This window comes from Trachemys scripta, chromosome 3 (assembly GCF_013100865.1).
Source record: "Trachemys scripta elegans isolate TJP31775 chromosome 3, CAS_Tse_1.0, whole genome shotgun sequence".
Classification (NCBI taxonomy): domain Eukaryota; kingdom Metazoa; phylum Chordata; order Testudines; family Emydidae; genus Trachemys; species Trachemys scripta.
The window spans coordinates 69362646-69387191 of record NC_048300.1 but is presented as its reverse complement, the minus strand read 5'-3'; the positions used below and the strand labels follow the sequence as shown (position 1 = coordinate 69387191).

At 40.9% G+C, this 24546-nt stretch overlaps 1 protein-coding gene across 5 annotated transcripts in view; it reads right to left on the bottom strand.

The window, feature by feature from the left end:
* Window positions 1–24546, bottom strand: part of PLD5 (phospholipase D family member 5) — a 255241-nt gene that overhangs the window by 66443 nt on the left and 164252 nt on the right. The window contains exons 5-6 of one of the 5 annotated variants that reach the window (XM_034765027.1): window positions 14481–14527; window position 14422 (exon numbers count right to left, since the gene is read on the bottom strand). The exons of 3 other annotated variants lie outside the window; for them this stretch is intronic. In XM_034765027.1, the coding sequence (XP_034620918.1) occupies window position 14422; window positions 14481–14527 (48 nt within the window). The remainder of the gene's footprint in view (window positions 1–14421; window positions 14423–14480; window positions 14528–24546) is intronic. One more of the 5 variants, XM_034765024.1, reaches the window with a different exon arrangement.

The following is a 24546-nucleotide window of genomic DNA, read 5'->3' as shown; positions in this document are numbered from 1 at the left end:
AGCTGCTTTGAGATTAAGATAGTTTCTAACACTAGCTAAAAGTGAAACTCAGCCCTGCCATAAGCAAATGTAAACCCTACTGATTTAAATGGAAGTTGCATCTGCTTATACCACAGCTGAATTTGTTTCTCCATCTTTGCAGCAATACTGTATCCTTGCTTTAAGTGTGTGTGATGGTGGTGCCTTTAGGGGCTACCCTGAAAATGCTTACTCAGGGCAAACTGCAAGAAATAGGGCGGACAATCCCCAAAACTGCTGGTTTATTCTATAATTAGAATCAACAAGTCAATAGCCTAAACAGCTTCTATAATATCACACTGGCTACCAAGAAGCCAAAACACAGTGCTCTTTAAGTAATCCAGCCTTCGACTCCCATCCAGACAGCCAAGTCTAATATAGTGAGAGATTATTGAAAAGTTTATTCACCATACTTGAAGTTCTACCAATCCCAAAACACTGGACACATTGCACACCAGGTCAATGAATACTTCAGATTTCACCCAAATACAGGTTTACAGCCAATCCTTATTAACTAAACCCAAGATTTATTAATTAAAGAAAAAAGAAAGAGAGTTATACATAGTTAAGAGATCAATACAGACACTCCACGACTTACACAAGGAACGCCTTGCATAACTTGCATAAGTTGGGAACGTATACCTGACCATTATGCAAAAAAACAAACAAACAAAAAACAAAACAAAAAAACTTTCTAGCTTACAGAACTTTTTCCGTAAATTTGGATTTGCGTAAGTCGGGTTTGCGTAACCCGGGGTGCGTCTGTATACATACAAATGTGCGTAACGTCTTAGGTTAGTTTCATAGCAGAGATGGCATTCTAGGTGCAGTTTGTTCAAATCCTTCTATGAGAATTCCATGGTGAATCCAGAGTAAACCCGGAGACCTCAGTTTTGTGGCTTAGACTTTCCCTGTCAAAGTTAGGCAGATCTGAGACAAAAAGGATCAGGCCCAAAGCTTTCTTTATATTTGTCTAGCAAGCAGATAGCCTCTTGACAGCAATTGTCAGAGCAGAGCCTTCCTCAAATGAAGAATAGGTAAAGTATATTGTTGTTTTGAAACTAATCTTCTATTTCCTATACATACACAGGTAAGTAGTTGTGTTCATTAACATATAGCAATTAATCATTCAGACTATCAAGGCAGTTCATTATGGCACAGAGAATTAAGCTGAAGACAATGTAAATAATATTATTAATTCCTATGGTATTTTACAGCTTTGATCTTTGAGTCAACAGAATACAGTAATGAATCATTAAATGAATCAATAAAAGACAGGAACAGGATTTTAGCAACTACAAGCTAATTAGATCACATTGTTAAACTTCGAATAAGATATAGGTAAACACAGACAAATAGAATTAGCATAAACTCCTGATTCTCTAACAATTCAAGCAAACATGTTAAAGATTCGAGTTTAGTACATTTATTTGAAACTCAGATACATGTAGATTGTTTTGATTGATTTCAGTGCCTCCGGTTAAGTTAGTATGGGTCACACACAAGTTGACCAGTCTGTCAGTATCACAGTGAGACATTCTGCATCTTTGTATGTTTAGCTTAAGGAATTTCAATAGTCCTGTGTACCACAATGCAGGGGAATGGATGAGAGAGAGGAGGGGCATTTGGGGAAAGCAGAAGGTAAGGGGACAGATGCAGCAGCAATGAATGAGCCCAGTGAACAATGCAGAATGCAGAACCTCAGTGTGCAGAATAGTGATGAGAAAAACAACGGGAACCTTTGCCACATTAGTACCAATGCAAGTCCACTGCCATGTAGCAGAAATAACAAAAATCCTAGCAGAGTAGGTAACTGTCCTGGCACTGACAGAAGAGAGGCCACACAGTCTCCTCTCCTTGCTGAACAAAGACATAAACAAGTAATTTCTATGAAATATCTAGTCCCAGAGCAACTTTTCTGAGCCCATACACCTTATCCATCGAATCCCCTGATTAACTGAGCTCAAGAGTAACACTCCTGCAGTACATTACTGGCCTGTTTTAGCACAGTTAGATTGTAAAGCCCCTCTCTGGCACACCCCACTGCTAGGGTTCCCTCAGAGAGTACATTTAGGATTACGAGGGCATGCTGGTCTCATCCCCATTCCAGTCTGGTTGGTATCATTGTCCAGTACCTAATTTCTCCCCAATCCCACCCCACAAAAATGCAATCTCCTCCTTTTGGATTTTCAGTAAATTATTGGCCATGCTTGAAAGGCTTTATTTAACTTGATGGCCTTTCTGTGTTTGGATGGAGGACCCTGGTATGGGGGAAGAAGGAGGCACAAACAGAGCCCCTGACATGCAAGAGAATGGGGAGTCATACAGAGCCCCTGGCAAGGCAGAGATTGGGCGATCCTGCTATGGGGTCATAGGGGGAGCAAGGGGATGCCTGCAGCCCCTGGAATGGAGGGAGAATGGGCGGAATGGGGATGCACACAGGAAGGGTGGCAAGACAGAGGGGGTGACACACAGGGTGTTTGTGAGTGGGAATGGAGGGATGCAAGGAGCATTGGTATGTGCAATATGCTTGGCCACCAGTAATGAAGTGTGAAAAACTCTAGTTTTATTTTCAGTTTCCTCTTAATTACCATTTCCCTGTGCCCAACCTGCTATGCATCTGCCAGCCACCCTTCTGTCACTGCAGGCACAATCATAATTTTTAAAGCCCAGTTCTTCTCTCTGCTTCTTCTGTTCTTGCTTCTGTTCCCTCACCCCGCTGAGCATCATGGCACGTACTTGTGCCTCCTCTTGTTATTTCTACAGTAGTTTCCCTCACAAATCTGGATATTCCCAATTTCCAAATTATGTGACTTTTCAATAGGACTGCCCCCTGAATCTGAACAGCAGCCTATTTGTCCATCCCTACCAATGACAGACATTTGGTGCATAGCTATGTGTTGTATGCTAATTTGGGCAGAAGAACAAAGTATCCTTCAGAATGACCACATGCGCGACAACTTTTTAATGTAAACTGATCAAGAATTTTACCAGAACAATGTTCCCTCGGGGGAGGGGGAGAAAATGAGTCTCCCATACACTACAGGTAGAGTAGCCATCTCATATTGGACACAATCCAGTGACTCAGGCAGAGGATTATATCCCCAGCAATTTTTAAATTTCCTTCTTATCTGTTTGTGAAAGATCTGGAGTTGTTCCAGAAGCTCCATTAGTATGACCTGTCAGCACTCAAAGGAGGACAAGTGCAAAAGCAGAGGAATGCCTAACTTAAAAACACAATGTTCTTTTAACTACAACTCTGAATGATAAAATTACAAACTTTTAAACTACACCATTACTTTATGGCCTCTTTCAGGAATATTGGATTTGGAATACAATTTTAAAGTCTTCAATGTCCCGTCTGTTCCCAAGAGGATTAATAATTCAGACCTAGTTCAAACACAGGACAGTTAAGGACTTTTAGAGGAACATCTGACTGCAATGCCTTAGTTAAGAATCAGTTGCCCTTTTCCATTATAACCCCCTTCCCTTTTAAAAATTGTCTGGGCTGAAACTTGCTATTCTGGGACCATGTAGCATATATCAACCCCTACGCATAAACAAATCACAACAGACAAACAAAAAACCCAGTACATTTGCTTTTGCTGTTTTTTATACAGTTGCCACACAAAAATGCGTTCAATCAGAGTTAAAGTTGCATAAATGTATACGCTTGGACTGAGGTTGAGATGGAAATAGGAGACAAACTAATTGAAAGTCTCTGGGTAAGGATAAAAGGAGTAAAAAACAAAGGTGATATCATAGTAGGGGTCTACGACAGACCAGCCCATCGGGAAATAAGGACAACCCAAAGAATTACAGACCAGTCAGCTTAACTTTTGTACCCCGAAAGATAATACAGCAAATAATTAAGCAATCGATTTTCAAACATCTAGAAAATGATAAGTAACAGTCAGCATGGATTTGTCAAGAACAAATCATATCAAACCAACCCGATAGCTTTCTTTGACAGGGTAACAAGCCTTGTGGATGGGTGGAAGAGGTAGACATCTTGACTTTAGTAAAGTCTTTGATACGGTCTCACGTAACCTTCTCATAAACAAACTAGGGAAATGCAACCTAGATGGCGCTACTATAAGGTGGGTGTAAAACTGGTTGGAAAACCATTCCCAGAGAGTAGTTATCAGTGGTTCATAGTCCTGTTGGAAGGACATAACGAATGAGGTCCCGCAGGGATCAGGTCTGGGTCTGGTTCTGTTCAATATTTTCATCAATGATTTAGATAAAGGCATAGAGAGTACACTTATAAAGTTTGCGGACAATACCAAGCTGGGAGGGATTGCAAGAGCTTTGGAGGATAGGATTAAAATTCAAAATGATCTGGACAGACTGGGGAACTTGTCTAAACTAAATAGGGTAAAAGCTTGAGAAAATTAAGAACACAAATGAAAAACGTGCAACATTCCTGCAGGCACTTGGTGGCCTGGTCTATACTAAAAAGTCAGGTTGACCCAGCTATGTCATTCAAGAGCTTAAGAAAGCCATACCCCTGAGCAACATAGTTTAGCCAACCTATCTTCCAATGTAGACAGTGCTAGATTGCTGGAAAAATTCTTCCATCAACCTAGTTATCAGCTCTCAGGGAGGTGGATCTATTAAAGCAACAGGAGAACTCCTCTTTTCACTGCAGATAGTGTCTACACTCAAGCACTGCAGCTGTGCCGCTGTAGCATTTCAAGTGTAGACAAGCACGTGTGAGCTAGCCATAGCACAGCATAATCCCAGCCAACCAGCTCAGCTACTGTATCTTTGAGTCAAGGTGATAGAGATTCAAACCAAGTTGTACATTTACCTCAAGAAGTGTCTAAATGGTTGAAGATGCATTATCCACAAAAACTATTTTGTGAAGTTCCTTAAAGATTAAAAGCAGAAAAATCAACCTGGACTTGTTGGATCTTCATGAGATCCTGACCTTCTCTGGAAAGTAAGAGCATAGAGGGTAGACTACTATAGCACTTTAGAAGTTCACATGTGTTACTGCATTGGGAAAACCTAATTATAGAACATACAACCAGTTTGGGGTTTTGCCCTGCTTTTTGACAGTCTGCCCCTGAGGTTGGCACTCATGATTGTGAACCACTCCAGACAGCTTGACACCATGAATTTAACAGTGTCTGATCCCTGTGGTGAGATTTGTGGGATTTTGCAGGATAAAATCTGCCACACTTTAAAATGGATGCAATGTAAGTCAGCAGAGTATGTTGCATCTAAAAATAGGTGAATCTTAAATGTTTGCATTCCTAGCTGAACTATTCATAGTACTTTGGACTAAAAAGTTATGAAGGAACTTTCATGTGAAATCTTGTGAGATTTCTGGTACTTCACAATTCTAGTATTTACATCTTAGCCAGAAGAACAGCAGCTTTTCTCATTGTGTCCTGACACTTGCATTTCTGGTCCTACCTGGGACTACGAAGTATAATTGCATTAAAAAGAAAAGTATGTCAGTGTTTTCAGTCTTAAAAAAAAAAAGTTGGATTGGGTTCATTTCTAATTCTGAGCAAAGGTTCGGGTTCTTATTTTATCTTAATCAGTTTGCCTCACCCAACTTGTAACCAATGAATTATCACTGTCATCACTGATAAAAGTTTGAAGAGGATACAAAAATTGCGGGAGTGGTAAATAGTGAGGAGGACAGGTCACTGATTCAGAGCGATCTGGATCTCTTGGTAAACTGGGAGCACACAAACAATATGAGTTTTAATACAGTTAAATGTAAATGTATATGTCTAGGAACAAAGAATGTAAGCCATACTTATAGGATGGGGGAATCTATCCTGGGAAGCAGTGACTTGAAAGAGATTTGGGGGTTGTGATGGATAATCAACTGAACGTGCACCCTCAGTGTGACACTATGGTCAAAAGAGCTAATGTGATCCTGGGATGCATAAACAGTGGAATTGTAGGAGTAGAGAGGTTGTTTTACCTCTATACTTGGCACTAGCACAACTGCTACTGGAATACTGTTGTCCAGTTCTGCCATAATTCAAGAAGGATGTTGATAGATTGGAGAGGGTTCAGAGAAGAGCCATGAGAATGATTAAAGGATTAGAAAAATGCCTTATATCGATAAAAACTCAAGGAGCTTCATCTGTTTAGCCTATCAAAGAGAAAATTAAAGGATGACTTGATTACAGACTACAATTATCTACATAGGGAATAAGGGAATTTAATAACGGGCTCTTCAATTTCACAGAGAAAAGTATAACACGATCCAATGGCTCAGAGTTGAGATTGACAAAGTCAGACTGGAAATATGGTGTAAACTTAACGGCAAGAGTAACTAACCATTGGAACAATTTAACAACGATCACGGTGGATTCTCCATCACTGACAATTTTAAAATCAAGGCTGGATGGTTTTGTAAAAGATATGATTTAGGAATTATTTTGGGGCAGTTCTATGGCCTGAGGTCAGACTAGATGATTGCAATGGTCCTTTCTGACTTTGAAACTATGATCCACAGTAGCAAATTTTGCAAAAAAGATTTTGAAATTTCAGTGCAATAACAGGATGAAATTTTTGCAAAAATTTGGACCCATTTTTCCACCTGCTCTATACGTTAGAAAAGACCTGAAGTGAAACACCCAATCCTGGGAGAAATTTGAATCTGAAAATTTGACATTTATGACACCAGTCTACCCTTATGGCTAGATTATGCAACATAGCTATATACTTATACAAAGGGGTAGTCAATTGAAGTCAAAGAGATTACTCTTATCAGTTAAGTTATTACCAACTGACACACAATTGAGACCTTAAGATACATAAACCATATATTTGTGTGTCTGGCTTGAGAAGTGCCTTCACTAACTCTGAAATCACTACTGGCCCAACTTTCTAAACATAGATGCCTGAAGTTAGATGCAGACGTCAGTGCTTACAAGCCTGAATATTGACACAGGCACCCAATTTTAGAGGTAATACTTGAAAACTTTCCCTGCTCCCATACTAAATTCTGTGATTATAATGTCATCTCAGGGCTACCTGCCATATGAGGGCATGGGAAGCGGCAATGGTGTGTCTTTTCAGTTTCAGAAACAATCAGTAGTTTTGGCTTCTTAATCCAGCTTAAGACAGTTTGGCTATAAAGTCACAAAACCCTAAGATTCCAAAAGTAGGACCACAACAATGAATACAGTTTCATTCATGTTATAAAACAGAATTACATACAGTATTAGATACCAGGTCTCCTGTATCTCAGTCAGATGTAGGGCGGATAAATATATTGATTTAAAAAAAATCATTTTTTATTTATATCATGATTTTTTACATTGCTAATTCTTTACTTTCTTCACATTTTATAGTATTAAATTAATAAAGTGGATGTTTTGCACTTTTTAAAAACTAATTTCCTAATTGTTAGCAACACTTCAGATTTTGTATTTTTCTACCAAGTTGTTTCATACTTAAATGCTCATCTATGCTGAAAGAGACATGTCCACGGCCTGATTAACATCCTTACTGTGAGAACATTACAAACTCAAACACAAAATTGCTCAGCAAATAGTCTGTACTATATTTGCAGCCAAAACCAGCTTCTGATATATTGCACAAGTCAAGAATGCTGAAATGCTTCTACATTAGGTTTCTCCATCGGGGTTTGCAGTTTGAAGCCAGTTGGATTTCTAATCTTAAATTACTCACATGCTTTTGAAAAATCCCATCTTTAGGTGCTTAATCATGGAGTTTAGGAGTCGAACTTTAGGCTACTATTTTTGCAAATGTTGGCCCATGTATATAAGAGTTCACAATGATTTAGTTAATGTACTGAAAATCTAAATAACTTTTTATTGCTAGTGAAGTGGTATTGTTGTGAAATGACAAAGATTTTATGTCTCTAAGTTTTAATAAAAATACAATTGTAGCCCCGATGCTACAAATGCATAAGTACAAGTAGATCCACTGAAATTAATGGGTTTTATTCATGTGAATAAAGTTACATATTTGCTTAAATGTCTGTAAGAATTGGATCTTAATTTCCAATGCTCTGTTTTGCCTACAGCAGTTTTGTAAAATTCAAAGAAGATACCCTACCAGAAGTGAACAGGAATGGAATTTATAATTTAGTTCATTATAAGTTTTAATCTAAAATAACAATAACACAAATGTTCACGTTAGATTTACGTCTCAGCCTGATTTATATCAAACATTTTTTTTAAATCAAGGGATTGAAAATTACTTCACCTTGATCCAATGCCTAATCAACTAAACCATACTGACTGCCACACAGTCACTGAGGCTTCCTGTTTCTCATTTTCCCTAACTGTAAAATAGAGATAAAAATGCTTACTAGCCTACTGTGGTAAATGTAGCTATATTATATAGGTGATAGGTCAGACGCCACAGTTTTGTGCACTGTATCTTAGCTGATTTCAGGAGGTGAGAAGGAATGAGCACAGGATGTCGGAAGTGACCTTGCCTATGCTTTTCCATACTTTTTTTTATGGTTAAGGATAATGTTAATTTTAAATTTCTTGACTTGCTAATGATTGTTCTTAAAACTTCAAAGTTATGACAAGTCATCAGAACATCAGAACATTGAAATTGTATTTAAAGTTGTAAAACTATTTCATAATAATGAAACCTGATGGGAATAAATTGTTTTCAAATGCAACTTTCAATGGAGTACACAGTTTGAAAATCCAATTTTATTTCTATCATACAACTTAGTAACCTCTTAGCACCAGTCATCAACTAAAGAAAATTTTCTGAGTATAAAGCTATGCATTGCTGATTCTGATGACACTGTAGATAATGACTGTACAACAGACATTAGTGGAAAGGATGTTTTGTTTTTTAATTTTTCCATGGGTTTTTTTCTTCCTTATTATTTGAGGGAAGGCTGTTCATTTAGCAAATGCCTCTATTAAAAAAAAAGATTGTTGAACAGGTTGGGAAAAATATTTTTTATCCTCACATGATTTAGAAGACAGGCATATTACTTCTTAAGGAAAGACTTATTACATTGTCAGTAAAACCATTGGTACAATAAGATTGTGTTTTCTTTGTAAATGAAAATAGCTCTCTTCTGTATTAAAAAATTCAACATTGTTATGCAATTACAAATATAATAGAGGGATTAGTAAAAGGAATTAGATACACTGATTTTTCCATGGACAGGCATTTGCTATTTTTATAGGTTACTATTATGAAGAATTGGATTATTTTGTAAAACTCCTGAAACATCCTAAAATTCATGGACAAGTTTTCATCAGCATATCGGTACATAGGAACCTGACCTCCTACATGCAAATGAAGCTAAATTCCTATTTGTTTTCATTTATCAACATAATTTCATACAAATATTTATACATGTTAATATCCCCAACAAACATACCATTAAAGATTAAACATTAGTGAGGCAATATCTTTTATTGGACTAGCTTCTGGTGATGAAAGGTATTACCTCATCTACCTTGTCTCTCTAATATTCTGGGACCGATATGATTATAACAACAATGCAAATAACATTAGAGATAGATTTTGGAGGGCTTTGGATAGCATGGGATAATCCTTAGAAAATTACAGGAATATGGTGTGAATGAATGCCTTTAAACTAGTTTGCCTCTCTAATTATTTCAGTCCAAGGTCCACAAAACAGCCAAACATCATCCCCTAACCTATCATATCTCATCATGCTTTGAGTGTAAAGGGTTTGGCCCTGGGTTAATTTTTCAACCATTTTGTGGGGTTCAGCTCAAATAAGGTGGCTGGGGGCTGGTGCTGCTTGGTAGCGGTCCTCTGGAGTGGTGCAGCTGGTGGAGTTGAGCATGGAGGCTGCTGGGTGGTGAAGTTTGAAGAAGAAGTGGTTGCATAATTTCCTGCTATTTTTGTCTCTCCTTTTTCTCTTAATGACATTTCACTGCTCTCTAATTTTCTCCCATTTTACTGTTTTCTATCTCAGTAGGTACCTTCCTGACCCCATCACAATAATAACCGAGCCTCTCAGGAACATTCATGGACTGATTTTAGAACACTGTTGTGGTATTGTCCCCACTTTACAACGGGGAACCTAGGGCACAGGGAAACTAAGAGATTTGCCCATGAGCTCACGGAAGTCAGTGGCAGAGCCAGGAACAGACCCCAGATCTCCGATCCAGTGCTTTAGACAGATGGCCATTCTTCCTCTCCCTTCTGCTTGTCTCTCCCTATCCCTCTTGCCCTCCCCACTTTCCTCTGGTCCCCACCCACACCCCTGCCCTCCCTCTTCCCCCTCAATTCCTCATTTTTCTCCCCCTCACCTGTCTACCCTCTCTCACACCTACTGAGGAAGCCCTACATTTTACTAGCTGCCGCTCTTTCTGCAGTAATTCTAGATTTTTTTTCTTCAGTTATCTCTGTGTTGGCTTTTCACTTTCTCCCTTTGACTTTCTTTGTTCCTGGTATCTTGCTCCTCCCTTTCCCATCCCACTTTCCCTCCTATTCCTTCACTCTCTCCTCCTTCCTTCCCCACCCATCCAATTATTCTCACACTCATTGTTTCGTAATTCACCCACATTCACTGACTCATTCATTCTCACACATCCATTCATTTATTCTCCCAATAACTCCACTTCTTTCACTCCCACACTCACCTACCATGTCTTTGTACTCAACTGATGGAATGATCTCACATTTTTGTCAGAGGCCTGTACTCTAATCCATATCCTGAAAGACTGGTGTGGTTACTATTTTAATATACATACCTAATTGCACCCTCCCTAAAAGAGAAAAATAGACTGTTTTTGTCCAAATCTCAGAACACACTAGCATAAGGTATTGACCCTAATTCACTCCTGGTGTTAACCCCATTGAAGTCAATTGATTTACATCAGAAATGAAGCAGACATAGAGCGTCAGCCAATTTCAGCAGTACAACCACCTTCAGCTAGTTAGCTTAATTATCGGCAAGTACACATTATTGAAGACAATCTACTAAGTACATTAGTCAAAAATTACAAAGCAACACAAATGAAATGTGAGTCAGTTGTAAATTGGAATTTCTGTCCCGCAGGAAATTTCAATGTTTGAAAATTTGTTTTCATCCAAAATCATGTCAAAACGTGAAAATGTCCTCCTTTCTCTACCAGCAGAAGTGAAGTTCTAAAAAATTTTGTTCTGGAAATGTTGAAATGTTTCATTTAGACATCCCTGATCGATGTGAAATGTTTTGACATTCCTTGATTGAAATATTTCCTTTCAGTTTAACATTGATCTGTGCTCCCCTGAGTTGCTGTGATGCCTCATGGAAGCTGTATTTGTTCATGTATGTCATACACCAGATCTTCTCTATGGGGAGGAGTTCCCGGCTGGATTATATGTCTATAATGCACTGCAGGAGCTCAGGAAAATACAGATTAACATGAAACTAGTCTGAAACTAAAAGTTTCAATTTGGTCCGACAAATAGAAATATTATGATTCAGGGCAACCTGAAATAAACAAAATAAACATTTCAATGTTCCATCAGAAAAATTGATTTTTTTGTGTGTGTGTGGCAAAAATCAACTTTTTCCAGTGAAAAATGTTCCATCAAAAATAATTTCAATGGAAAATTCCCTCAACCACCTCTATGAAATACCTACAACAATCTTTTACTTCACATACTGCAAGTAATGGCTAATTTTTCTGTTCACATATTATATTTTTCCTTTACACAAACTGTAAACCCAAGTAACCCTCTGATCATCAGGCACAGAAATGTTGATGATCCATGTTGGTAGCAGGCTGCTGATTTCCTGAGAAGCATATAATATTCTGTAAACCTGTGGCAATGGGATTGTGGAAGGGATAAGGCTGGAGGAAAATCTGGGCCAAAGAATGGTCACTGATTTTGGGTGCCCAATTTGGTTCTGATTTTCACAAGTTCTTGGCACTCCAGGAGAAGTTAATGGATGATATGGGTACTTGGCATCTCTGAAATTTAGGGTTAAGGTGCCTAAAGTTGGGCATACAAAATCACTGGCCACTACCGTAAATGTGGGCCCTGGGAGTTTCTCATGTTCTCTCAGCCTGAACAATATATGAAGCTGGGCTTTTATGCCTTACCATGGGCTTACGGGCCTTAAAAGGGCCTGACATTTTTATAGTCATTTCTGTTTTTAAATAAACGATGCAAGACAGATATTTGAACTTGACTGTAGCATGAAGAGTCTCATGCTGGATCTATCACTGCTCAGATCAGCCTGTCACATATTTTATGGAGTGTCAGCATTTTGTTTTGGCTCCATGGCTACTACATACACAAAATGGAAACTATGAAGAAACACATGGACTTGCCTTAGTGTCACAAGTAGGAAAATGCATGCAATACACTGAAGAGAGAAATAAAGCACACAGAAAAATTATTCTGCTGCTTCTATCCTTGAAAAAATACACAGGAGACACAAATCAATATAAAAGTAATACATTGTCAATTACCCTGTTTCTTAACCTAGCTTGACTTCCATCCAAACAGTCTATCACAACGTCAACAACAAAAGGCTAGAAAACTAGTGGTCCAAGATCTCTTTGTTATTAGGCAGGTGAGGGAAACATGCAGAGTACTGTCAATAGAAACAAAAACACCCCAAAACCACAGGTTAAACCCTGCTGTTTGAGCCACACAGCAACAAATAGAAAGAAAACACTGAATGGTAAGAACTCACAGAAGAAAGAAATACAAGTTCAAAGATATGGGCATTCAGACCCACAAGGCTGAATTTGTACTCTTCCTGTCACAGCGCCTGTCTCATCACAGAATTCTATTCTAGGCTCCCAGTGCCTCAAATGGAGCCGAGCCCAGTGATCACCTCACTCTCTCAGGAAGTACAGATCTCTCAGCTCAGAGCATCAGCAGTTGCACTAGGGGGTTGGTGAAGAAGGGCCTAGCCAGGTTCCTCCTCACTGAGACCTTGGTTAGGCAGGGAACTGGCAGCATTGGACCTTCAGCACCACTCTTACTTCTCCCACACTGTGTGGTATGGAACTCATGTCTCACTACTCCCAGGGGAGGAGTCAGGCACTTGGGAGGCAGATACTCCCCAGTCCAGAGCATTCGTAGCTGTCCCATGGGACAGAGTAGAGGGCATTATCTGGGGTCCCTTATGTTTGGACACCAAAGGGCATGGAATTTCTGGGGATGCTAAGGCCCTAGGTGCTCACAAGGCACCATGTGGGGCTAGGGATGGACCCATACTCTCTGGAAGCACTGACTCTCCAGCTGGATGCCTTAGCAGCTGCACGAGAAAGCACTTTCACTTGATGTCAGCAGCATTCACCAGGCTATTTGCACAGGAAAGGAAGCTTGTCAGTTGAGAGGGGAAGAGGAGTCAGAGAGGGCCTGGGGTATCAGTGTAGGCAGGAGAAAAGGGAAGATTACATAGGACTAAGCTACATAACAGGTGAGGTAGAGGCTTAGATGAAGGCTTAGATGGTACGCTTGGGTGAGGGATGATAAGAGGCACAGTGAGTGTATCGGCAAGAGTATGGGAAACTGCAGGATGAAAAAAATAAAAGGAAATCAGACTGAAAATACTTATAGGCAAGGCTGGCAGCACCACCTTTTATTAAGGCTGCCCAACACTTCCTATTATAAAACCTTGTTTTCAGTTGATTATAACTTTTCCAAACTTTAATTGTTTGGGCTGAGATTTCTCATGCCACATGTCTGCCTCAGGATGAATTTTACTGGAAATTTTCAGCCAAAAGGGTTTATCTGTTTCTGAGAATGAGGCTAGACTAAAATAAGCAATGGCAAAAGGACATTTTGGCCAGTCTGAGGCTACACTAAGCCTGGCATAGTTACGTCAGTTGGGGATGTAATTTTTTCACACTCCTAACTGACACAGCTATGTCAGAAAAACATTACAGAGACCACACTTAAGTCCCATTGAAAGTCAGTGTTACTTAGGCTCCTAAGACACTTTTGAAAATTTTGCCCTGCACCTCCAACAGCACGTTATTCCCTCACCACGGTCATGCTGGTCTTCTGGTGGATGCAGGACGTTAGGAAGTCTTTCAGTTTGGAACTAAGTCTTTGATCACTTGCTACCGATTAAAAGTCCTACCTTGAGAGACACCAGTAAAGAAAATATACATGAAAACAATAACTTCCACCAGAAACTAATAAAAAATAAATTCAAAGCGTATATCTATTTTATTGTGAGTATCTGAGGACTATGAAATAATAAAATAGGACCAATCCTATGTCACAGCAAATCAAAATGTCAAATGGTGTATTCTCAAACTGACTGTCAAAAGGTTAGCAGTGTGACTTCCATTAGCTGCTCTTTTGAAAACCCCCAGTTTTAAAGTGTGGCTAGAGCTGTGTTTTTAAAAAGTCAACATTCAAAATAACGAAGCTCCATGGAGACACTGGAGGGATTTATTTTTTCTTCTTTTACAACTTGTTTTCTGTAACCCTGTAAAATAGCTCTTTATTTCATGCCCACATTATTTCCTCTTTGCAAGATGACTTACCCCCATTCTGTTGGCCACCTCAGCACAGGGTCCTGTTTCACTCTTCCCTGCAAAGTGAATGAGAAAATGAGCCTGTTTCTGCTGCTGCTGCTGAATTTCAAAAGGGCGGGCGTCTTCACAACATTGCACCCCCCAACCTCCCCTACAGACCCTGCCATCTGATCCTGGGTCAGGAGGGACTGACAAGGAAAGCACTGGAATTAAATCTGCCTCACCCCCATACCAGTGGAACCACATCTGTCAAGAACACTCATATTCCCATGGAGCATCCGTAATTCTGAATGTTGACATTGTAATGGTACTGTGCACAGCTCAAAGCTTCCCTTATTAAACTGAGGATGCATTATACCCATGCAGCACATGCAAAGCCGGGCATAATAATGAGATAAAAGAGGGACAAACTAAGCAAGAGAGCCAGTTCAATGACAAAATGGAAATACAGTTCCTGACAAATCAAACTTAACCCCCTCCTCCCCCGCCTTCAAGCCCTCAAGCTGGGGATACCTCTTATCTCCTTATAGGCCACCCCCCCTTCATTTGAAATTACTGAAAATGGTTGATCATGCTATTATAAATCAAAGTAACATACTAGGGAAATGGAAATGTTCTGCCATGCATTCCAATGATCCTTTTTGCTCCTCTTTTATATCAAATGCCATACAGAAGCAATTGCCAGGAAGAAAAAAGTTTACTTTTCTGTCCTCAACATTGATAACTTTTAAATTAAATGGAGATATCCTATCTTCTAGAACTGGAAGGGACCTTGAAGGTCATCAAGTCCAGCCCCCTGTCTTCACTAGCAGGACCAAGTACTATTTTTGCCCCAGAACCCTAAGTGGCCCCCTCAAGGATTGAACTCACAACCCTGGGTTTAGCAGGCCAATGCTCAAACCACTGAGCTATACCTCCCCCCAACTATGAGAAAAGCTGACCTTTGAATATTTTGGCAGGCCTGCGACATAATTCCCCCTCACCCACTATCTACCCTCCTTCCACTCTTCACACCACTAGGCACAGGACACCCCAAAACTTAACTAAATTTAACTCACTTTAATAAAAGTGTGTGTGTGTGTGTGTGTGTGTGTGTGTGTGTGTGTGTGTGTGTGTGTGTGTGTGTGTGTGTGAGAGAGAGAGAGAGAGAGAGAAAATGTCTTTAGGACCTTCATTCCAAGGGAGCCCACTGCTTGTTCCTTTTACCCTTTGCAGTAAGTTTACATCTGTTTTCCAGGCTCTCAGCACAAGCACAGGAGTCGGAGGCAGGGCCGGCTCCAACTTTTTTGCCGCCCCAGGCAGAAAAAAAGAGCGCTGCCCTGCCGTAACACCACCCCGCCCCGAGCGCCATGCTGCCCAACCCCCCGCCCTCCCCGAGCGCCGCGCCACCGAAGCCCCCACCCCCCCAGCACAACGCCGCCGAAGCCCCTGCCCCCCCCGTGCCGCACCGCTGAAACAAAAACAAACAAACAAACAAAAAACCTTGAGCGCCGCCCCACCGAACCAAAAAAACAAAAAAACCCAAGCCCCCCCGCCACCCCAAGATTGGCCGCCCCTTCCAAGGTGCCGCCCCAAGCATGTGCTTGGTCGGTGCCTGGAGCCAGCCCTGGTCGGAGGGTTACTTTAACCTCCTCCCCGCCCCCCAAAAAAACAACAAACCCTGGGATTATCTTGTAATTTCTATTTCCCTCAAATGGGAGGGTCTGTAGCCTCAGGCTTTGCATCACACAAAGGCCACCTCTTAGGAAACCCTTAAATCAAATCATATCCCAGGGTACAACAGGTTAAAAAAAAGAACTGAAACATCCCCTACAGCAGATATTCTCAACTTTTTCTATGCCATGACTCTATGTTTACAACAGAAAGAAGTTTTGGCACTCGTTCTCCCATCTGAACATAAAGAAAGGGAAGGTAGCCATGACCCCCCGCTAAGAACCTACAGGTAGAGGTGGAAGGGGGAGGGGACTTGTACGGATATTGCCTGTATACCAGTCCCAGCGCAGGCAGCAGGAGGCTTATGCTGGCTGCAGAGCATCTTTCTGCACTGGGGCTGTGGCTGCTGTGGTCAGTTCACCGGGGAGGGACACAGTTTGCACAGAAAAGGGGAGGGAAGGAGGCAGCTGTGGGAACCTGCCAGTCACTCCTCCCTCAGCAGCAATGCGCCCGGTATCTGCCCACAGCAGCCGAGTCCCCTCAGTGTGCAGTGGGAGGGGAGGGCAGCCGGGTCTCCCTTCCATAACTGAGCACTCCCACTCCCCCAAGCACCACTTGGAGCACAGCCAGGCAAACTCCTGGGGGAGGGGGGAGAGGAGAGAACAGGATATCCAAAGTTAGGTGAAACTTTCACAGGCATGTGACCATCAGGGAAGTACAATAACCATTGTGGCCACATGAGGAGAACCGTCCCCTCCCACAATTACTGCCTATCTGATTAGGGGAAAGAGTTATTAATAATGGGCCAGCCTGGCCCTGGGTGCAGGTCTTCTTTTGCTGGTTTTCTCCTCTTGTGAATTCTGTGTATGGTTGCATCTAAATTTATGAACATGCAGTATACCATTTTTTTTTCATTAACAGTTTATCCCCTCTGGGAACATTATGCTTCTTCTTGCAGAAAATACAATTTTTTTCTTGCAGTAAATTGCCTGTGCGCTGAAGTTTGGGAGGAACCAACTTGCAATGAAAGAAAGACTGATGTATAAATGAAGCATGCACACAACCAGCTGAAGCATAGCTGGAGTTTGGCAAGAAAAAAAAAAGAATCATATCAAAAGTGACACTCCAGCAAGAGTTGAATATAAAAGGCACTGATCAAACACTGAATTTTCTGCTAAGTGCTTCCTATCTCATACAGCACACCACTCCACATAGCATGATATTTTTATATCGTACGCAAAGAACAATCATGGATCACAAAAAAGCAATCATTTGAGTGAGAGCTGAACATCCCTAATTCAACATACTCCTGCTTTTGTTGGTCTCTCATGGTATATGTTTCAGAGTAACAGCCGTGTTAGTCTGTATCCGCAAAAAGAAGAACAGGAGTACTTGTGGCACCTTAGAGACTAACAAATTTATTAGAGCATAAGCTTTCGTGGACTACAGCCCACTTCTTCGGATGCGAGAAGCACCTCAGACTTTATTCTGTGTCCCATTATTATTTATATTTGTATTACAGTAGCATTTAGCAGCTCACTGAGATTGGAGCCCCATGCTGTTGGGCCCTGTACAAAACCACACCAAGCTGAAGTCCTTGCTCTAAAGCACTAACAATGTAAACAAACAAGATAGATGAAGTACATAGCATTACACCCACCTTGAGATATGGAACTGAGGGAGACTGAGTGACACACCCCAGGTTGCCCAAGAAGTTTGTGGTAGAGCTGAGAATTGAACCCAGCTTTAATGCATCCCAGTCAAGAGCATCAGCTACAAGCCTGTCCTTTGCCTCCTGGAAAAAGCCCCCTAGGTTTGCACCAATGACAATCTTTACACTAAGACAAGGTAGGTGAGGTAATATCTTTTGCGGGATCAACTTCTGTTCATGAAAAACAAGCTTTTGAGCTACACAGAGCTTGTCTTCTTCAGATCTGGGAAAGGTATTTTTTTTCAGAAGAGCTCTGTGCAAGCATGTCTCATTCACCAACAGAAGTTAGTCCAATAAAAGATATTACTTTACCCACCTTGTCTCTCTAATATCCTGGGACCAACATGGCTACAACAACACTGCAAACAGACTTCTCATGTGAGTAATAGGAAATTTGTCCTAGCAGCAGTGTATTTCAAGTTGAAATATCACTGATTACTTCGTGAAGTCCTTCAATGACCATGTCAGATATCAAGATGCCATGAGAAATGAGTAAGTTTAGCTTTTCCTCATTCTTAATAAAACTGTCATTGTCACATTCACATTGTAGATTTTGATTCTCATTCTCAGCATTCATGATATTTTCTCATTCATGTTTGAGTTTCACATTCATTGTGGATTCCTAAGAAAAACAAAAACTGAACAAACCTGCCACCACACTTCTACTTTCACAGAACTTTTTAGTTTGTAGGCATTGCTTGCACAATCTCTTTCATAGGGAAAGTATATTCAGGTTTTTTTTTTTTACTTTTAAAAAAAACTTGCATGCCTTACCGCATACTGTGGGTATTGTTTATATTACAGAAACTGACCACTGCTGACAAAGGCATGATTACAGTGGGGTAGTCTGGCTAGGATCCACAGAACCAAGTCAATTAAGCTTTGGATCAGAACCCCACAGTATTCAAAATTTGAAATATGATATTGAGAGTTTTAAAGGTTAAAGATCAGTGGCCAGTGATCAGAAGGCAATTGATCTACAGCAGATTGAGGGAAGTGATTATTCCCCTCTATTTGGCACTGGTGAGGCCACACCTGGAGTATTGTGTCCAGTTTTGGTCTCCCCACTACAGACGGGATGTGGACAAATTGAAGAGAGTCCAGCGGAGGCAACGAAAATGATTAGGGCGCTGGGGCACATGGCTTACAAGGAGAGGCTGAGGGAACTAGGGTTATTTAGTCTGCAGAAGAGAAGAGTAAGGGGGTATTTGATAGCAGCCTTCAACTACCTGAAGGGGGGTTCTAAAGAGGATGGAGCTCGGCTGTTCTCAGTGGTAGCAGATGACAGAACAAGAAGCAATGATCTCAAGTTGCAGTGGGGGGAGGTCTAAGTTGGATATTATGAAACGCTATTTCACTAGGAGGGTGGTGAAGCACTGGAATGGGTTACCTAGGGAGGTGGTGGAATCTTCATCCTTACAGGTTTTTAAGGCCCATCTTGACAAAGCCCTGGCTGGGATGATTTAGTTGGTGTTGGTCATACTTTGAGCAGGGGATTGAACTAGATGACCTCCTGAGGTCTCTTCCAACCCTAATATTCTATGATTCTATGAATGCAGAAGGCAGAAAACAAGCAGCAGTTTGAACATGAACAAAGAATGGCATATCTTTGATTGAAGGAACTAGAAGCTAAGGCAAAAGTGGACAGACTTAAGCTGCAACTCAAGAGAAAACATCAGTGCCCTAATCTTGCACCACTAAAATCAATGAAGTCAATGGGAGCTTTGCCACTGACTTCAATAGGCATCAGGTGTCAAACATAGAACTCCCTCTCTGCTGTTGAACCTAGTTAGCATTGAAACAATGATGTCTAAGATGGCAGTTTCTGTGGTGTAAACATGACCCTAGACATGATATTATTGATGTAGTCAACACTACAGCACAAGTGTTGTAAACTATTCTGTTACTAATGAAACTGCAATTCAAGAATAAAACAAAGTCACACCATTCTCCTGTGCTCAACTCCAGGCTACGGAATGATAGGAAAATGAGCATGCAGGAGGAAAGTCACAAACACATGCACTCTTGTAGTACTGTCAATTAATTACATAGTTCAGCAGTTCACAACATCAATGAGAGGCAATGCTAAGGACTATGAACATCCTGGAGACGTCCTGTCAGAGCATCTTTACTAAGAGCATAAAATGTGACCAGCCATTTAGGGCAGGATTTTCAAAGTACTCAGCACTAAACATCAATGAGAACAGAGTTAAGCCAATGCTGAATACTTTTCCTCATTGACCTGAAAAGGAGCAAAGCGAGGCCAATGCTGAGGAGGGTAGAGTTGGTCGAGGTTTTTTCGAATAAATATTTGTTGGAAAATACCAGTTCACCAAAAACCAAAACTTTTTGCAGGAAAGAGTCAGTTTCAATGAGTTTTCTGTTCAGAAAAAAATCAAAATTGTTGAAATACCGTGTTTTGATAGTTTCAAAATGAAGGTTTTTTTGGATCAAAATGATTTTTTGTTTCTAAATGAAAGTTAATTTAAAGTTAAAATTGTAAAAAAGAGAAGAAAAAAGGCTGAAATTGAAACAAAGATTTTTGACATGATCAAAACGAAGCAATCCAATTGCCCCCAAACTGGATTTTTTTATTTTTTATTTTTTTCAGATTTTTGGTTTACAATTTTTTGTTGAGATTTCAGCATTTTGGCCTGATTTGGGATGGGAAAATTTCCCATCCAGCTCTAATGCTCAGTGGTATTGAAAACTCAACCCTTATTATTACATATAACATCTTATCATAACAACTATTCATTTAAATATCAGAGGGGCAGCCACATTAGTCTGTATCCACAAAAACAACGAGGAGTCCGGTGGTACCTTATTTGGCATAAGCTTTCATGTGTGTGTGTGTGCGGTTTACCCATGAAAGCTTATGCCCAAATAAATTTGTTAGTCTTTAAGGTGCCACCGGACTCCTCATTGGTTTTATTAATTTAAACATTTCAATAATAGCCTAAACATTTGGGAGCCTTCACAAGCCCACAACACACTTGGGTTGTTGGGTGTCTGGCCCAGCTGCTCACACTCTTCCCACAGCACTGGAAATATCTGTTTGTCGGCATACCAAATGAATGTGTAGAGACTTATCTATTTCTATATTAAGCCAATGTTTATGCATCTTTCAAACTAGTGAGACATGATTCATAGTCACATGAAAGTGCTTGATTCTGTTTAGTGGTAGCTGGTAAACATGTCAAAAAATTAAAACAAAATAAAAAATGAAAGGTGATTAAATAATAAATGTAAACAGTATTTATGATTTCAAATGCATTGTAATTTATGTACCATGAATATTCAGTAAATTCAAAAGTCAGAGCTGTACATATTAAGCCCTCTGCACCCCGCAAATACAGAAGTCAAACTCTACCTACGCCTACAGGCATGATAGCTGTAACCTGTGGAGCACCCCAGAAGTGTGCTAAAAGAAGTAGAAAAAGGTACTAACCAAATTTAATTTGACCTGTAAGACATTAGAGCGCTCTCTACTGTCATTCCTGGGGTAACAATTTTTTTAAAATCCAGAGCCCTTAAGTCATCTTGAAGTATCTGTAACTCTAACTGCACAAACAAACAAAAAGTGCACACATCTCTCCCTACTGGTCTAGCCCTCTCCCGTTTCTCCTCCTTCTTCCCCACGATGGGATGAATCTTCCCCCAGTGTCCATTCAACAGAGAATGCAATCTTATTGAAGTGTTTAGTTCCCCTGAACACTATGGGGCTATTCAGGTGAATAGGGGCTGCAGGAGCCATTCCTTATACTGCAAGTTTCTTAACACAGGGACTTTATTTTATTTCAATAGTGCCATATGATACATCGCATACTAGCTGTGCTGGTTGTTGTGAAAATTCAACTGCTATTTATTTATTTTGTTCTTGTAATTCATGTCGGTGTTGCCTATCAGATGGATAGGGTCCCCTATTTATACCTGCATCAGTCAAAATAAATAAATACAATAAAAGTGAATATGCAAATAATAAATAATTCATGGAAAATTGATAAAGTAAGAAAGGAGGGAAACTGCAAATAAAACAGAAGAAAAAAAAAGTAAGATCAACTGAGCAAGGAAATCCACCACTATCCCTCAAAGAGAATTAACAGTCACTATCAGCTACAATAAGATCATAATTAGCAAGGGATTCAGATTTCATACATGTAATAACTGACAAAACAAACTGCTAATTGCAGAGAATACACCTACACTACTGAAGGACAAAGACTGGTACAGAATTATGCACAAGGAGTGGGAGGTTTACAAGAAGAGAAATGTTTCAGTCTAGTAGACTGAAAATATTACATACTAGCCAAGAAAAGGCTAAAAGCACCACCTTGAAAATAAGCTGTAATAAGTTACTGACAGAAAGCAAAAAAGGTACAGAAAAGAAGTATTTATATAAATGGTGGGCCAAATTCTGGCCCTGATACAGGTGTAGCCTAAGCTCACAGAGGAGAAACTCATGCTGGAGATATATGCGCATGGACACAAGAAACAAGGGGGTGAAATTCTGATTCCATAGAAGTTAATAATCCTGGTTTTCAACCCAGGACTTTGTATAATGTCAGGTTTTGACGTAACAGTATAATGAGTTATTGTTCATCTAGTAATAACTTAGGCAATATTTGCCAGAGATATGTTTAGGGTTACTTACCTTTCATTTGATGAATGAACATTTGAAATTAAAACCTCTTGATCTGACTTCTGGTGACTGCTGAATTTGGATTAATCATTGATAGGGCTATGATTTTGTCACAGAGGCCATGGAAGCTATGGAGCTGCCACGGGTGGCCGGGGTACCCTGGAGCTCTGAGCTCTCCCGAGTGGCTGGGGTGCCCCAGAGCACCGAGCCGCCGCGGGCGGCCGGGTTTATTCTCAAAGTTTATGCCAGTGGAATGAATTTGGCTCAGAATCCTCATTTCTCCCTCTCTCTTTGGCAACTGGACAAAATCCACCTGACAGTGAAAGAGGAGTCTGTGACGTCAGGCACTTCTCCAAGCCACATCACACCTGGGTTCTCTAGGTCTCTGGCAATTACAATAAATGAGTTGAGTCCAAATGGCTTTCATTCTCTCTATTGGGACTTCCTCAATAATGGATTTTTCTCCACTCTCCCAGTGATATTTGTTGGATCAGGAGTTGAAATAATAAGGGCTAACACCTATGCTTAGGTCCTAATTTACAGAAATGCTGAGAACTCAGCTGCAAATGAAGCCAATGGGAGCTCTGCTTTGAATATATAAAGTGCTATAAGAATGCTGAACTATGAAAAATCAGTCTCTCAAGCCTGGTACTGTCACTTTGGCCTTAAGTTTATGTGCCTCGCTTTCCCACCTGTACAATGTGGATAATAGTACTTCCCCACCTCACAGGAATGCTGTGAAGATGAATTCATTAACATTTGTGAAGCACTCAGCACCAACAATGATGAGCACCAGGAGGAAATTCATTATGTATTCTATGTGAAATTTGGATGATGTGCGGTAATTAAAGCCTGGGGTCACACATTGAACAATTAAGACAAAAAGAAATATTACACATTTCCCAAAGAAAGAATGCCCATTGAGGGAGTGCTGCCCATTCTGTGCACTGAGGGCTTGATTCTTCTCTCACTCAAGTCAATGGAAAAACTCCTATTAACTTCAGTGGTGCAGGATCAAGCCTAGAGTGAAGAAGGGATCCTGCAGAAAAGATAGTATGGAATCTTGTAATTAAACGCCGTATCATAGTGCACATGCACAAAGAGGCTGAATGAAGATTGTATAAAGAACCTTTATTGTGACATTTCCGAACTTTTTAGAGCTTAACTTTGCAACCTAAACAACGTTCTTTTAACATAGCTTTATTAATGTAATTTATATTGCCATAGCACTAATCAGGATCAGACAGCAAGACGGCACGGACCCTCTTCCAAGGAGTTTGCAGTCCGGGAAGTTAAGTAACACACAAAGGGTTGGGGTAGAGAAATGAAATCATTTTATTCAGTCTCCCTCTCAGTCAGTTCAATTCTGCTCTCCCATTCATGTATTCTCTGCTTCTTGTTGCCCAATCAATTAAATTCTGTCCCCAGATTCCATTTCTTCCTCCCCTTCCCAACATCATACACTTACTTCAGAGGCCCAGGCAACTCATTCCCAAAATTCCCCTTAGCTGGCAGGGAATCAGGTAGATATGAGGGAAGGCTCCTGGGCTGGATGGGTTGGGGTCCACGCTGGGGCTCCTGCTGGTTTTGGGGTAAAGCTGCAGGGGTTGGGTGAGGGCTCAGCAAAGCCACCCCCACAGCAATTCACACCTCTCCCTATTACTGAACAGGAAGAAGCCTGGCAGCTTCCTGCTGTTTAGCACCTCTCTCTGCTTCTCATGGGTCCCTTCTGAAGGAGCAGAGTGAACCATCAATGACAGCACTATTGTAGATGGCTGGGAGGCCCTGGCTGCAGCATCTCCAACTGCTTCCAGGCAGCACATCAGCAGGTATGTGCTGGGACTGGAGGCAGAGCGGCCCTCTACCCAGGCACCAGCCAGCAAAACATGAGGGATTGGTAGGGTTACCATATTTAGTGACTCCGAAAGGAGGACACTTTAAAGGGGCCCCATCCCCGCCCCCATCCCCACCCCCGCCCCAACTCCGCCCCCTCCCCAAAGTCTCCGCCCCCTCCCCTGCTTCCCGCGAACATTTGAGTCGCGGGAAGCCTGAAGCAGGTAAGGGGGGGG